This window comes from Selaginella moellendorffii, unplaced genomic scaffold (genome assembly GCF_000143415.4).
Source record: "Selaginella moellendorffii unplaced genomic scaffold, v1.0 SELMOscaffold_50, whole genome shotgun sequence".
Taxonomy (NCBI): Eukaryota; Viridiplantae; Streptophyta; class Lycopodiopsida; order Selaginellales; family Selaginellaceae; genus Selaginella; species Selaginella moellendorffii.
Window position 1 is genome coordinate 1,230,425 of NW_003314311.1, and position 14,243 is coordinate 1,244,667.

Consider the following 14,243-nt stretch of genomic DNA (forward strand, 5'->3'; position numbering starts at 1 on the left):
TGGGACCTTTTCCACGGTCGACTGTTGGCAATAAGTATGTTATTATTGCTTTTGACTACTTGACTCGTTGGGTGAAAGTTAGTGCTCTTGTTAGCGTCTTTGCAATTGCTATTGAATACTTTCTTCTCAATTGAGTGGTGTTCCAACATTCTTGTCCAGAGCGGATTCTTTCGGATAATGGTCTTGCATTTATGGCTGAGGTATTTCATGTTTTGACATCTCGGTTGGGGATACGCCACACTTTTACAAGTGCTTATCATCCACAATCAGACGGTCTGGTGGAATGGCTCGTTCGGACATTCAAAAGGATGATTGCAAAGTATGTGAACTTTCAGCATTCGGATTGGGATGGTTATTTGCCGTCTCATCGGTATGCCTATGTTATAGGGGTGCAGAGTTCTGTTGATGCTTCACCATATAAACTTCGATATGGTCATGATCCAATATTACTAATGGAGCTGGGTTTACCTTCGCGATTGCCACGAGCTCTTGATGTTAGGTCATGGGATCAATATTTGACGAGCATTCTTCCACTTGTCTGAGCAGAATCTACCAAACACTTAGGCCACGTACAAGTGGGACAACAACAGCACTACAACTCCCATCATCGTCCACCTGCAGAGTACAAAGTGGATGATTTGGTGTTAGTCTGTTTTCCCCATCTTACGGTACGTGGTTTATCTAAGGGGCTCCTTGTGCAATGGAAAGGACTATATCGAGTGTTATGGCAAGTTGGACCACAAGTTTATGAGGTTTGGCATGACATCCAGCAGGCCGATCCTCCGGAGATGTGTAGCAGTTGAAGCACTTCATACAAAGGGATCAAGAGCAGTTAATGCCATTTACAGATCCGCCGATGCCTTCTCCTGATGTTCTTTCAGATCCCGGCCCATCTACAAGAGAACCTTGATATCTTTCCATTATTCCGAGAGGAGGGGATGATGTGAAGGCCAAGTGTACGGCTACGATGCTGTATACTAATATTAACGTAGTGGGATTTTGGTAGCCGTCGGATTGGTTTCAATCCGAACCACTCGCTCCTGTATATAAACTAAGGTTTTTGGGCTAATGGATATACACATTTCTGTATTCCCTTTCCATATTCCATGCACTCACAGCTAAACAAAAAATGCATTAAAGTTTTATTGGGTGTTTTTCGACTTTGGCTTTGTTTTAGTGCTAAAAACCTAATAAGGCCTAGAAAGAGACGAAAGTGAAAAGGAGAGAGCACGTACCTAAATATACAGAAAGGGATCCAAGCTTAGCTGCATGTTCTGCCGTTAAAAAGAATGCTGGCAAAACTAAGAAAACATACCGGCGGTGGTAACTCTGGAGGAGAAGTGACACCAGCAGGCCTGTGTTGCTCCACGTACTCGCCATAGTGAAGCACAGACACTTTGCTTGTTCTCGGTAGCCTTGCCGCATGGGGGTTCTTCTCCTCGATCAGCTTGGACAACATAGCCTGTGCATTTAGGAGGCGTGCATACTCACTTGTTGGATCATTGGTGTATGGGCTCCAAACCGCTGGATGTGGCCCAGGGGTGTCTTTGTGCCAGCCATAACCACAAACATCACAGTACGTCACCCATTCTCGTAACGCTAGCCCTAGTTCCGCCCCATTGTCTGGAGCCAACGCCTCCATGATCACACCCCGGGCCTCCTCGCCAAACCCCTGGGCATACCTGGTGACGACTGCTCGGTGGAATGGAACCACGACGTTTGCTAGGATTTCCACTTCCGCTTCAGCCAGGCCCAAACGGTTCTCCAGCGAAAGACACAAGCATGCCGCGAACATCTGGAAGTTGGCCCAGGCAGTGGGGTCCCGGTTTTCCAACCTGACGATCCGAGGCCGACGACCCTTACGGTATTGTCGCAGGGCCTTCGCAAGCACGGATCTGGTGCGAGCATCAAGCTCGCTCTCACACGAGTCGCGGTAGATTGTGGTCAGGCTATCAGCGACCATCCTGATGCAGTCATAGGCAAGGAAGAAAAGAGGGCCCCCGGTGAAGCGGCTGTAGTTGACCTTCATCTTCAGTTCGGACTGCAGCGCCTCGCTTGCATCAGCCCAAGCACCCAGGTTGTGGATCACGTCTGCGAGATCTCCCAGAGGCCGCTCCAAACCACCCAGGTCCATAGAAGGCAGCTTCTGCCGCATGGTCTCGAAGTCTTCCTTGGTGCTGCAGCACATCACACCAGGTACCCGCTGACGAGTAAAAGGCAAAGACCCCGCAAACACCACCTTTTTCTTCGCATCCAAGAAGTGATCCTTGCCCGTGAAGAAGCTCCGCCCAACAGACAGCATCCTTGAAACAACCCACTTGACCTAACCCAAAACTAATAATCAACGTTTAAATATTAATAGACCCTTTTAAATTTAAATTTCAGGGAGATGGAGGGAGCCCGAAAGCTCGTCAAGGCTTCTCGTAGCTCGGCGGATTCTTTCTGGTAGGCCGATTGTTCTCCATTTTTTTCCTTTCAGAAACGCTTCGCTCCATGATTCTTCCCATAGCCCTCTCGACCTGGTTGTTCCCGCTGGTTACAACGCTGGAAAAATTTAAAGCTCGACAACGAATCGAATTCCTGGAAGGAGGAAACAAACAACCTCACAAGAACATTCACACAAACTGCTGTAAAACCTGTGAAAAGCCAGGATCTAAGTTACAGAACTTGCCTGGTCTCCAGGCAAGTGGATCGTGTGGAGGCCAGCGCCGGGTTTTGATCGTTGTCCGGAAGAAGCTGCCAGGATTAAATGGAAACTTAGCACTCGAAAGATCACAAGAAGAAAACATACAAGTCTTCGTCCTCAAGGCATTTTGGGAATGCATTGAGAGGCTGCTTCTACGTTGTAGACTTCCCTGGAATGTTTCCCTTGGAAGCACACCAGGCCTTGGCTACCTAGGCACAAAAGCGTAAGAGAGAGAAGCGAGAGAGATTAAGCACAAGTCTACTGTTCCCTCCATCTACGTCGCCCTTGTTGCCGAGAACAATGAAAGGGAAATTCTCTGGATCGGAGGGACTTGCCTAGAGAAGTTTCTTGCTGGTTTAGAAACTGATAAAGAGCTTTCAATGGATGAGAAACTCCTCTCGCCTCTGAAAAATCCACAGGTCAGTCAAGGGAAGAAACAGGAGGGGAAAGAGAGGGAGAGAAGTTTACTCGCACGCTCCCGCGAATTTCTTGATCGCTGGTTTCTAGAGTAGCACGAGCTGACGGTGTGGCAATGAGTTGTTCGTGGTGGATGCGCAGTAGCATCGTCGCTACTCTTCCTACAGTTTCCACCTTTGAACGTAAGAAACCACTCCAATCAGTGAAAGAAAGATCCACACGAAAAGAAGAAGCCTGTACCTGGGATCCACTGCTTGACGTATTTCAGCAGCTTCAAGGCTTCAAGGATCCACTGCTTGACCGAGCACCATCACGTTGAGTTGGGACTTCGTTTATTCTCCAGCCTCCTGCAAATACATGCCTGAAATGGTGAGCTTTTTGGAGCTACAGATTATACCCAACCTTGTCCCTTCTTCCTCGGCTAAGTCCAAGGCATCGATGATAGAAGACACGGTATCCTGCGTCTTTCGTCCGGCCAAAAGCTCCTTCTTCTTGCCTTGGAATCGTCTAGCTCGGATCATCCAGTTGTTGATCTAAAGGTAGAGCACGCGTGATTTGACCTTTTGCGAACTCTTGTTTTCTGGGGGTGTACGTTGATTGCCTGCACATTACTAAACGAGAGATTTTCTGACTCACACATTGCTTGCCGAACGAGCGTTTTATTGGAACAGAGATGAATATACAATTGGCGATTGAAAAGCCTGGAAAAAAAAATCTCAGTCCCGCCACCAGGACCTGCAAACCATTAGAAAAGGGAAAAACGAAAAGCTGGCGAAAACATACCAGGCATAGCCGGCATTTACCACTCGTAGCTTTCCTTTACTCCTTCGATTCTCCAGCACCTCCAGCACCTGCACTTCACCATTATAAAGATTTCTGGTAAGAAACCAAAACATACTCGCCGCCCCGTGATGCTCCACGTAGTTTCGATAGTGCACGACCGCACATTTCCCCACCACGTCAAGGTTATTGCCCCTGCTCAGGATCTCCAACGCCTCCTTCATGTAGACCAGGCGTGCATACTCGGTTTGAGTATCCTCCTGAGGGCCCTCGATGAAAGTTGCGGGGTGAGCAGCTTTGTTGCGTTTGTCACGTTGACTGTAGAAGGTCGCCCACTCCTTCAGAACGAGCTCGAGTTCTGGCTTGCTTTCTGGTGCCAATGCCTTGAAGAGATCTTCAGCCTCCTCGTCAAGCTCTCCTTTGGATTCCACAACGTACCTGAAGTTTGCAAGAAGTAGAAGTTTGCAAGTTAGCAAGGCTGTCCATATCCAGTTCGCAACGTACCTTTCGATAACGCCTCGGTAGAAGTTAGCCAGACTTTTCACGGCTTCTTCAGAGAGGCCATTCTCCACGGGTTCCTGCATAGCCTCGGACAAACCAGCCGCGAACATTGTGAAAGTCGCGGAGCACGTCAAATCCGCTTTCTTCGCATGGAGAGTGCGTCCCTCGCAGGCCTTGCGGAGTGGCTTGTCGAATGAAGCTCTGATCGCAGAGCTTAGCTCCTTTTCGCAGGTCTTGCGGTAGATCCTCGTAAGCCTGTCCGAGAAGATCCGCATGCAGTCAAAGACGAGGAGCATTGGCGATGTGTCGATCAGTCCCAGTCCGATATCCAGCTGCATTGCCTTCACAGCGACCCGGGAGGCCTCGTCGGTGACTAGCCGCAGGATTTCGTCCACTTCTTTCTTGATTCTCGACAGCCTCTTCTCCATTCCTTCGAAATCCGCTGCCTTCACGAGACGGAGGAGCGTGTCCACATGCCTGTTGCTGAAGCTGATCAAGACAGGCTTGTCTCCATCCTCGAGGAGGCCCAGGAGCACCGGATTACCTTGCTTTCTCGCATCGTTGAGGAGATTTTCGTCCGGAACGCTCGCGGGAGGCGTGGGGAAACGCAAGCCAAAGCACAGCATGATCGCAAGCGAGGAGAACGAGAAAGATCGAGATCTGGCCGCGCGCGCGCGCGCTCGCGGAGAAATATCGACGATTGCCCCAAACCCTGGACTAGAACCCTAAATTGGGCATTCTAGCGGGAAATTTGAAAACGCCACATTTTTTTGCTTCATTCTCTTGGGCTCTCAAGAGCAAGCTGGAAAAGCTCCAAGCGAACACCGCTCTCGCAGGAATGGCAATCCTCGGAGAAAGACAGCAGGAACAGCAGCATCAGCGATGGCCCATGACCTCCAAGTAGCGCTTGCAGTCCCCGACTGGCTGCAAGCGCTGAGAAGCCACAGGAAAGTCGTGCCATCGGGAGCTACCGATCGATCCTTCCTCATCCTCTCGAAAGTTTCCAGCACCGACTCGGCGAGAAGTTGTTCCAGGCTTCCGGATCGATGCAAACACCGCCCATGCTTCCACACTTCGATGAGTGCGTTGGCCAGAAAGAACACAGTCGCTGAGCCCGGCCTCGCGGATGCTGGCATGAATCTTTCTCCCAACCTCGAGCAATGCAAGCATCCCGCAGGCCTTGAGTGCTGGCACGAGAAGATGCGGCACCAAACGCTCGAACTTTCGTGCCGCATCTTCTCGCTGCTGCTGCAAACTTTGAAAGAGCTCTAAAGCCGTGTGGCGCTCCCCGGCCTCGACGTAGCCACCGATGATCGCGTTCCATGACACTATAGTTCGCTGCTGTATCCTTTTCAAGACCCGTCTCGCCATGTCCATGCGCTTGTACTTGGAGTAGCTAGCAAGGCCGGAGCACGGACTTAAAAGCCGTGATGAAAGTCCGACAGTCTGGTTCCACGCCTTCGTCTTGCATCCTCTGGAACAAATCCATAGCCTTCTCGCCTTCACCACCTTCTGCAAGCGCCATTATCATCGAACTCCACAGCACCGAGCTTTGATGCCTCGTCGCGAAAAGACTCGCTCGCATCACCAAGGTTGCCACACTTCATATACATGTCGATAAGCGACATTGCCACGAACGAGTTGGACTCGTCACCAGATCTTCGAGCTCGAGAGTGAACAACCATGCCTCTCTCCAGGCTCAAAACTTTCACCACCATTGTTCCATCGCCTGGAAAACCCGCTGCCTCCTCTTCCTTCTCCGCCAGACTTGTGCAGGCCATGAGCGCTGGAAGATAAGCCTGAGCTAGCATTGCTTCAAAGTACTTCAACGAAAGCTCGCTTTCATGCTCTCCATATATCCCGAGACCATAGCAGTCCACGAAACCACACTGTGCCTTGGCATGCTATCGAAAACCGGCCGCGCGATTCCACATTTCGTGTACATGTCCACCAGCGTGTTTGCCACAAAAATGTTTGTGCCGTGCCCGAGCTCGGCGAGCAAAGCGTGCAAAGCCATGCCTGTTTCCAGCCACCTGACTTTAAGATCTCGTCCTTGGAGTCTCTGTCTCGCTTGTACATGTCCGGGCTCACCACCTCTAGTGCGTTGGATGAGAGAAAAGAGCTCGAGAGCCACCTCGCCTTGATCGCTCACCGCATGTCCAAGGATCATAACGTTCCACAGCGACACACTGCAGTCTTGGATCCTGTCAAAAACTCGTCGAGCGTCTTCCAGAGATCCACACTTCACGTAAGAGTCGAGTAGCGAGCTTGCCTGAAACCGGTTAGACTCAAGGCCCCTCCTGAAAAGCTCTGAGTGACAAGCCATTGCTCTCTCCAGAGAGACCAGTTTCACCTTTTTTCCAGCCACCTCCCTGCCCTCCCGCTGCGAAGCTGCCGCAGGCACCAAGAACAGCCACAAAGGTTCTCCCGTCCGGTTGGAAGCCTTGATCCAGCATGGTGGAGTTCCAGGGCCAAATCCTTTTCTCCACTCGGAGCATAGGCCTTCACCACGGTTCGCTGCTTCATGCCGTCGAAAACTCACCGAGCTTCGTCCAGGTTCCCATGACGTGTTGGCCAGGAAAGCGTTATCTTGAAGAATTGGGAAGAGAGCACCTCATCCGCATTTGTTGAGCACTTGTTCAAGTTCCTCCTCACTGCCGCAAGACTTTAGTGTCGCGAGGATCGCTTGAGTGCTCGTTCGTGTCGTACTATCTTTTCTCTTCAAGTTGTTGAAGTTGTTGGAGTTGAATGCTCGTTGATCATCGAAGCTACAAGTTTCCCTGGGTTGCGAGTTTGTATTCCTGCATCTGCGACGCTCGGAGAGAGCATTGGAATTGTTTTCTCGCAATGATACATCTAGCAAAGAACAAGGAAACATGACTTAGAGATCATTGTCGAATTTAATTGCACGTACCTCTCAAGGAAATTGCGTTGCCTGCCGCAGCTACCATGTAGTTCCTTCCATCGATCCAGAATGCTACTGCTTATACGAACATCAGGATTTTCCTTTGAATACCTCGAAGAAAAACCAGTCTAGACGAGACTACATACCATGCTGATGGAAATCTTACTGTTCCCACTGTAGCGAGTTTTCTGGATTTTCACGGGGGAATGCATCATCTATCCATCGCCAAATCGCGAAGCTCCCCAAAAGAACCCTAGAACAATGCCTACACTTTTCAAGTCACTTGGCCAAATTCTCGCGCTTGGAGAGCTTTCTCTAAAGGTAAGCCGATCAAAACGCTCCTATCGGTTCGTTGGCTTTCTTAGAGGACGTGAGGGAAGGACACAGGCCTCAAACTGGAAGACTTGGAAGACACTAAAAGCTTTTTATCTTCGGCAGAACGACATGCGAATACTCTTTGCTTTACAAGTAACATTGGCAAGAATCGAACCCGAAGCGCATGCTCTGGGAAACCGATGTCCTAACTGCCTGGTCTAAGTTGTTTTAGTGAGCTAGCGAACCAGAACAAGGGCTACTTAAAGAGCAAGATTTTTGCATAAAAGTCCTTGTTGATTGGACTCTTCGGCATCGAACCCGGGTCTTCTACACCGGTTTACCTCTACACTTACATGGTAGCCATCATCTCAGCAACCGGGTTCCAATAATAAAATATCATACTATCTACTTGAACCATATGGCATCCATGGCACTCTGTTAAATCCCGGATCGACCTGCATTCTCGCTGCTCGAGGCCAGCGTTTCGTCCTTGGCAGAAGCGCTTCCCCGATTTTAGAGGTAAGAGGACGGGATCTAGATGGATCGGGGCGGCGCTCCTCTTCCCAAAATACTTGACGACCAGCGCGTGGTGGGATCCAAGGACGATAGTGGCGCTCTGGGTGTGGGGAGTTCGCTCAGTGGTGGATTAAACCACTCGGCCAAGGAAGGAAAATCGACAGGAGAGTTTTGTTCGAGATTTTCTCGCGCTGTTTCTACGAATGAAGAAGGGAGGAGAACAACTGGTAGCTCATTCCCGTCGCTCTGCTCGTCTGTAAATGTACCCAGGCAAGGATCGTAGATTGGCAGATCCAGGATATCGAAAAGACGGCCAGGTTTTGGGAGGCCTGATCAAATCTCACAAGAACGCTCTCTCGGCATCCAGTGAGTTTGCATAGAGCAAGCACAGTTTTGCATTTTCATTATCCTCCTATTGTTCTTACTATTTTATTTTCCTGTAAAAGAAAGAAAACGAACCCCCGCGTGACGTGTCAGCCACGTGGCTGTCCACCTGACTTGTATAAGTTCTCTGAATGAAAATTTTCCACAGCGCCGCTCCTCCACCGCCAGATAGCCGCCAGAGCGCCACCACATCTGCCCAGATTTTACTACGATTGTTTTTAACGGTCAGGATTTGTTCTTCGTCTCTAAACCTTAAGAACCCTAAAATCAGATGATTGGGCAAATCAATGTTGCGTTGAGAGAAGTGGTTCCAATCCAGCTGGACGGCGACTGCCGCGAGCGCGATCTCCTCTCCGGTAAGAACATCGGCTTGATCAACGCAATCATTGATCGACTTGCGAAACGGGGCAGGATGGATGAGGCACGCCGCATTTTCGATGCCATGGATCGGCGCACCGCGGCGTCGTGGAACTGCGTCATCGGCGGCTACGCACGGTGCGGCCAGCCGGATCTCGCGCTTCTGTTCTTTGGGCGGCTGCATGCCGAGGGGTTGGATCCAAACGGCCGGAGCTTCGTCGCGGCTCTCCACGCGTGTTCTTCGCTGGCCGCTACAGAAAAGGGGGTGAGAGATTTACAGGGGAGGATCATCAAGCTCAGGAGCCTCAAGAGAGGATTGGCTCTTCATTCCCAGCTCCAGAGTGGTGGATTCTTGGTGGACAGGTTCGTGGCCAGCGCCCTGGTGGATTTCTATGGAAAGTGTGGCAGCGTGAGAGAAGCTCTAGAGATTTTCCAGGCTGCCAAGTTGGGAACAAAGGACGTGGTTTTGTGGAGTGCCATGATCAGCGCTTGCTCGCAAGGAGGGGAAGACGAGCTAGCCTTGGAGCTCTTTGAGCTTATGCTTTTGGAAGATGGAGTGGAGGCGAATGCTCGGACTCTGGTGGCCGTGCTCGACGCTTGCACGAATCTGGGATGGCTGGACAGGGGCGGAGAGATTTACTCGAAGTTTGCAAGAACAGGGACAGGGATTTCGTCCAGCGTTTTCGTCTCCAACAGTCTGATGGATATGTATGCGAAGTGGGGGAGATTGCTGGATTGCCAGCGAGTTTTCGATGGGATGTTAGAGCGGGATTCGGTCTCCTGGAATGTTTTGATCATGGGATATGCAAAAGGTGGCGAGGCCGAGCGAGCTCTCGAGTTATTCACGGCCATGCAAGCGTTAGACGTGGTCGTCAGCTCCAGAACTTTGGTGGCCGTTCTCCAGGCATGCTTGGATATGGCTGAGAAGGAAGAGGCTCGGCTTGTGGATGGAAGGCCCTTGAAAGTGGCGTCGCTGGAGAAGGCATTGGCTTTTCATTCCCGGTTTCTCGACGGGCTGGAAGATGTTTACGCTGCAAACAACTTGATCAGTCTCTACGCTTGGTGTGGAAGTTTGGATGATGCGGCTCGGGTTTTTGACAAAATGGTGATCAAAGACTTGGTTTCGTGGAACATCATGATCGAAGCCTACACCGAGAGTGGAAACCATGAGCTGGCCCTGCAGGAGTTTTCGAAAATGGAACTCCAAGGACTGAAACCGGACTCGCAGACTTTTGCATCGGTACTTAAGGCCTGTGGTGGTCTTGGAGCACTACAGGCTGGACAGGCAATCCATCGTCTGATCGAAGAAGCTGGGGCCGAGAGCTCTCCGGCGGTGGCAAACTCGCTCATAAGTTTCTACGGCAAGTGTGGTGACATGGTGGAATCTCGGCGAGTGTTTGATGGGTTTCCAGACAAGGACGCAGTGTCTTGGAGTGCACTGATCGCGGGATACAGCCGTCAAGGGGACAGTGACGCGGTGTTTGATCTGTTCGAGAGAATGCAAGAGTTCGCCAAGCCCGACGCTGTGACATTCTCTTCAGTTCTATCGGTCTGCTGCCACGCTGGTTTGGTCGACAAGGGGATGGAATACTTTCACGCGATGTGCTCGGACTATGGACTTAGTCCGAGTGTGGAGCACGTAATCTCCATGGTTGATCTACTTGGACGTGCTAATCGGCTGGAGGATGCGCTTGCGATGGTGCAAAGCCTGCCCGTGGAAGAGGTGTGCTCCAGGATATGGATGGCTTTGCTTGGGGCTTGTTTCAAGTGGAAAAATGGGGTGATTGGAGAGGTAGCCTTTGATGCTCTATCAAAGGTTGACGATCAAGCTGGTACAGCTTATGCTCTCATGGCAAACATATACTCATGCTCAAACAATGAAAACCTTGAAGTGATCGGTACGTAATGAAGTTTCTATGACTTTGCATTTATCTAACTCTTGTTTTTTTCTTTGCAGCTGGATCTTTCTGATGTCACTTCAAGACATGAAGTGTGGAAAGAGTTGGATCTGATGCTCCACTGATGCTAATTCCCGAAGCATGGGCTTGCTTCAAATAGGCAAGAGCCTCCTGCGAGACGAGCTCTCCAGGAAAGAGCACAGAAATACCAGGTGGATACGGGCACACGAGCTCAGCACTCGCTAGACCCACTGCTTCTTCAGCTTTGCAGCAGTAAGTTTCTGCAAAGAATGCCTCTCTTGGACTAACTAGTGCTTTCCATCCGATTTTGTAACAATCAGGCACTCGGGGTCTGGAATAAGAATCTATCGTCAATCTGGAAGAACTCAAAAGCTCTTGAAAGCCTTTGATAAGTTTCTCAATGTCGCTGCTGCTAGTGCCGGTTCCCATAGCAAAAGTTATGGAGTTCAGAAGAGGAAGCTCGGCCACCACCTTGCATTTATCGCACAGAAAGTCATCGGCAAAAGTTCCTGTGACTCCGAGCTCCCACAAACCAATGGTGATCCTAAGCTCATCAAAAATGGTATCAGCTTTGGCTGCCAAGCTCACATTTTCTCTATCAAGGACTAAAACTTGTGGGATTTGTTTCAGGCGTCGTCGAGCTGTGGAAGCCAGCTCCAGAGCTGTATCAAACAATGGATGGTCATCGCTTGCTGCACAACTCATCTGGTCCCTTGCGGCATCGAGAGAGGCCAAGAGAAGGTAACTCGGACTGGAGCTTTGCAAGGTTCGAAGGCACTTGCTAATTCTCTCGTGCTTTACAATCTCGCAGCCTCTCGCAAGATGGAGCATCCCGGACTGCGTAAGAGACGAGAGTACCTTATGCGTGGATTGGACAACAACGTCGGCTCCCTGCTCGAGTGCCGTTGCAGGAAACCTCGAGTGGAACTTGAAGTGCGCTCCATGAGCCTCGTCAACTATGATCGGGATACCATGCTCGTGACACACCTTTGCGATCTCCTCCACTGGGCTACACACTCCGATGTAAGTTGGCGAGACAATCAGAACAGCTCCAATTCTCACGTCTTTTCTTTTCTGCAGATCCAAGATGGCCAACTCGATGCTCTCGGCGGAGACGCCGTGAGAAATCTCCCAGAGCTCGTCATAACAAGGAAGAACATAGTGAGGCATTGCTCCAGCAAGAACCATGGCTGAGAATGCCGAGACATGGGCGTTCCTGGGAAGGATCAAAACGTCTCCGGGCTTGCAGCAGCTCATCACCGCCGCTTGAATTCCACACGTAGAGCCGTTCACCAAGAACCACGAGTACCCTGCTCCGAAAAGCTCGGCGGCCATTTGCTGCGCTTCCGCTATAGCTTCTTGTGGCGAGTGCAAGTTATCCAGGCCTGGCAGCTCCGGGAGATCAAACTGGAAGGGTTGAGCTCCGAGAAGCTTGGAAATCGAAGAGGGCGCTGAGGAGCCGCGGCCGTGGCCTGGGAAGTGAAACGCAGCGACACGCTCCTCGCCGGTTCTCTTGAGAGCTTCTAGCAAAGGAGCTGAGGAAGAAGGGAGCAGTGACGGAGGATGATTGTTGAGCACCGTCGTCGGCATAGCCATCCACGCCATGAATCGCTCAAGCACGAATACTCGATAAACGGTACTGTTTCAGGAATGTGAGATCCACAAACTTTTATCCAGCGACACAAAAGCCTCCAACCAATTCTTCTCTTCCACAAAAATGTGGAGCAAACGGAGGTGCGGTCATTCCTCCAGCAAAGGAGATATAACTCAAGAATATCTTAGCTTTTGTAATATGGACCAGAATCGAACCTGAAACGGATGCTTTGAGAAACGGAAGTCCTAACTGACTGATCTTTAAATAGCCCTTGCTTAAAGATAAAAGTCCTTGCTGATTACACTTACCTAATAACCAATTCCTCATATAAACAAGTAAATTTTTGGCTTTTCTCACTGCTCGACCTTCCCAGATTCTGGTGGAATATTATCTATGGGTGGAATGTTCTAGAGAGTTGACTCTGGTGGTTGATGAAAATAGACTTCCATTGCGACTCAGCCAAAGATCCACAAATTTTCACAACCTAGTGAGAGGTAAATTAATGTCTTAGGTGGTCGGACATGCATTCCAACCACTATCCCTACACATGCTTTGGGCTTTCACCCCAAGCCTTTTTTAGTATCAGGAGTTAAGTCTCTGGGATAAGCTTAAAACTTACTAAATATGGAATGTCCTTAGATTGTGAATTTGGGCATAAGACAAACACCATTGTGTTCAAGACAAACTTAACATTCTATAAATATGACAAATGAGCAAATCTAAACACTTTCCATAAATAGCATTTGGGACCGAAATGAGACTAACATAAAGGGCATGATAGCGAAGGTGTTTGGTAGACACGGTAAACTATCATCCAACGATATTGAAAAACTAGTCTTAATACGCGAGGGTTTTTGTCACTAGCTAGTGCAAAACATAATAAAGACAGGAACTCCTTATTAGGTTAAGTATGTTTAGCTAATAGCACGTAGGAATTCCGTTCTTATGCTCATTCAGTCTAAATACACTCGAAATGCCCAATTAACTCCACTAGCATAAGAGGGGCTACCAAAGGGATTCAACTGTACCAACCTCTTGCCGTCATGGTAATAAGGAAAGAGTGTCTGTAATGACTGGCCGACAAGTATCTTTCGATACACGAAGTCATATTTGCAACAGTGACGAAATTAGACCATGGAGCAATTCCCAAGCATACAGCCCAAGGAGCGAAGGGACAAGAGCACGGAGCAACTTGTAATAGTCCTAGAGTATCCAACATTCCAATGCCAAGACTAACATACAAAACAGAGCCAAATGGAATTTAGTGCTATTTCAGCATACTGGTGGCCTAATGCGAGGATATAGGTACTCCATCAGCTAGCATGGTGTGGAACTCGGGTTTAGACCCAAGCCAGACGTAGAAAAAGGACATATATACAAGTGGGAGCTAAATTATGCTTTAGGTTAGTCGGCCATGCCCAACCTACCCACTATCCCTACTATACATTTGGAGCCCCCCACAGCAGACACGATATGCTATCATCTAGCGATATTGAGAGACTAATATTAATATGCGAGGGTTCTCGCTAAGCTAGTGCAAGACAAAGCAAAAAAGAACTAACAAATTGGGCCAAGTATGCTCAATTAAATAGACACCTAGGAATTCCTTCTTTATGCTCATCTAGCTAAGTACAAATGCTAAATCTAGTTTACTAACACTTGGACAAGTGTTAGTAGTGTTGGTGATGTGACCAGTCGACAGTAACTACCCCATGACTAAAGATTTCACTATGCACACAAAGTGCTGAAGTCAGTCTGCTTATATTGGCCCAAACTCAAAGATCAATAGATGGACAATATCAAAGTCAGAAACAATGATATCTTAGAGACTTAATTATCAATGAATAAATTTTAGATTAGAATACAAAA

General features: G+C 49.3%; 5 protein-coding genes across 5 annotated transcripts; 1 reads left to right on the top strand and 4 right to left on the bottom strand.

Moving 5' to 3' along the window:
• Positions 1-1,137: 1,137 nt before the first annotated feature.
• On the bottom strand, positions 1,138-2,302 carry LOC112350480. Its single transcript, XM_024686767.1, has 2 exons — positions 1,316-2,302; positions 1,138-1,265 (listed from the first exon to the last, which is right to left on the bottom strand). Exons 1-2 carry the CDS (start codon positions 2,300-2,302, stop codon positions 1,236-1,238), a joined length of 1,017 nt encoding a protein of 338 aa, XP_024542535.1. The 3' UTR covers positions 1,138-1,235.
• Positions 2,303-3,757: 1,455 nt separating this feature from the next.
• Positions 3,758-5,043, bottom strand: LOC9648289. Its single transcript, XM_024686778.1, has 4 exons — positions 4,388-5,043; positions 4,002-4,321; positions 3,887-3,954; positions 3,758-3,838 (listed from the first exon to the last, which is right to left on the bottom strand). The coding sequence occupies exons 1-3, from the start codon at positions 5,008-5,010 to the stop codon at positions 3,923-3,925; spliced, it is 975 nt and encodes a 324-aa protein (XP_024542546.1). The 5' UTR covers positions 5,011-5,043; the 3' UTR covers positions 3,758-3,838; positions 3,887-3,922.
• Positions 5,044-5,122: 79 nt separating this feature from the next.
• Positions 5,123-7,574, bottom strand: LOC112350492 (putative pentatricopeptide repeat-containing protein At3g15130). The gene is made up of 3 exons (XM_024686801.1): positions 7,436-7,574; positions 7,299-7,364; positions 5,123-7,240 (listed from the first exon to the last, which is right to left on the bottom strand). Exon 3 carries the CDS (start codon positions 5,759-5,761, stop codon positions 5,261-5,263), a length of 501 nt encoding a protein of 166 aa, XP_024542569.1. The 5' UTR covers positions 5,762-7,240; positions 7,299-7,364; positions 7,436-7,574; the 3' UTR covers positions 5,123-5,260.
• A 1,235-nt stretch (positions 7,575-8,809) lies between these two features.
• On the top strand, positions 8,810-10,920 carry LOC112350485 (pentatricopeptide repeat-containing protein At2g13600-like). Its single transcript, XM_024686781.1, has 3 exons — positions 8,810-8,860; positions 8,916-10,759; positions 10,819-10,920. The coding sequence occupies exons 2-3, from the start codon at positions 8,917-8,919 to the stop codon at positions 10,830-10,832; spliced, it is 1,857 nt and encodes a 618-aa protein (XP_024542549.1). The 5' UTR covers positions 8,810-8,860; position 8,916; the 3' UTR covers positions 10,833-10,920.
• LOC112350460 (arginine decarboxylase-like) lies at positions 10,835-12,385 on the bottom strand. The gene has a single exon (XM_024686692.1). The coding sequence runs from the start codon at positions 12,383-12,385 to the stop codon at positions 10,835-10,837; it is 1,551 nt and encodes a 516-aa protein (XP_024542460.1).
• Positions 12,386-14,243: the final 1,858 nt, after the last annotated feature.

Bases quoted from the DNA above. Each gene is read 5' to 3' on its own strand.
- LOC9648289 (XM_024686778.1), bottom strand. From the start codon at position 5,010: ATGCTGTGCTTTGGCTTGCGTTTCCCCACGCCTCCCGCGAGCGTTCCG. The intron at 4,322-4,387 runs GTACGTTGCGAA...TGCAAACTTCAG, and splicing joins TACCGAGGCGTTATCGAAAG to GTACGTTGTGGAATCCAAAG. The intron at 3,955-4,001 runs GTATGTTTTGGT...GGTGAAGTGCAG, and splicing joins GGAGCATCACGGGGCGGCGA to GTGCTGGAGGTGCTGGAGAA.
- LOC112350492 (XM_024686801.1), bottom strand. From the start codon at position 5,761: ATGGACATGGCGAGACGGGTCTTGAAAAGGATACAGCAGCGAACTATA.
- LOC112350480 (XM_024686767.1), bottom strand. From the start codon at position 2,302: ATGCTGTCTGTTGGGCGGAGCTTCTTCACGGGCAAGGATCACTTCTTG. The intron at 1,266-1,315 runs GTATGTTTTCTT...CAGAACATGCAG, and splicing joins CTCCAGAGTTACCACCGCCG to CTAAGCTTGGATCCCTTTCT.
- LOC112350460 (XM_024686692.1), bottom strand. From the start codon at position 12,385: ATGGCGTGGATGGCTATGCCGACGACGGTGCTCAACAATCATCCTCCG.
- LOC112350485 (XM_024686781.1), top strand. From the start codon at position 8,917: ATGGATGAGGCACGCCGCATTTTCGATGCCATGGATCGGCGCACCGCG.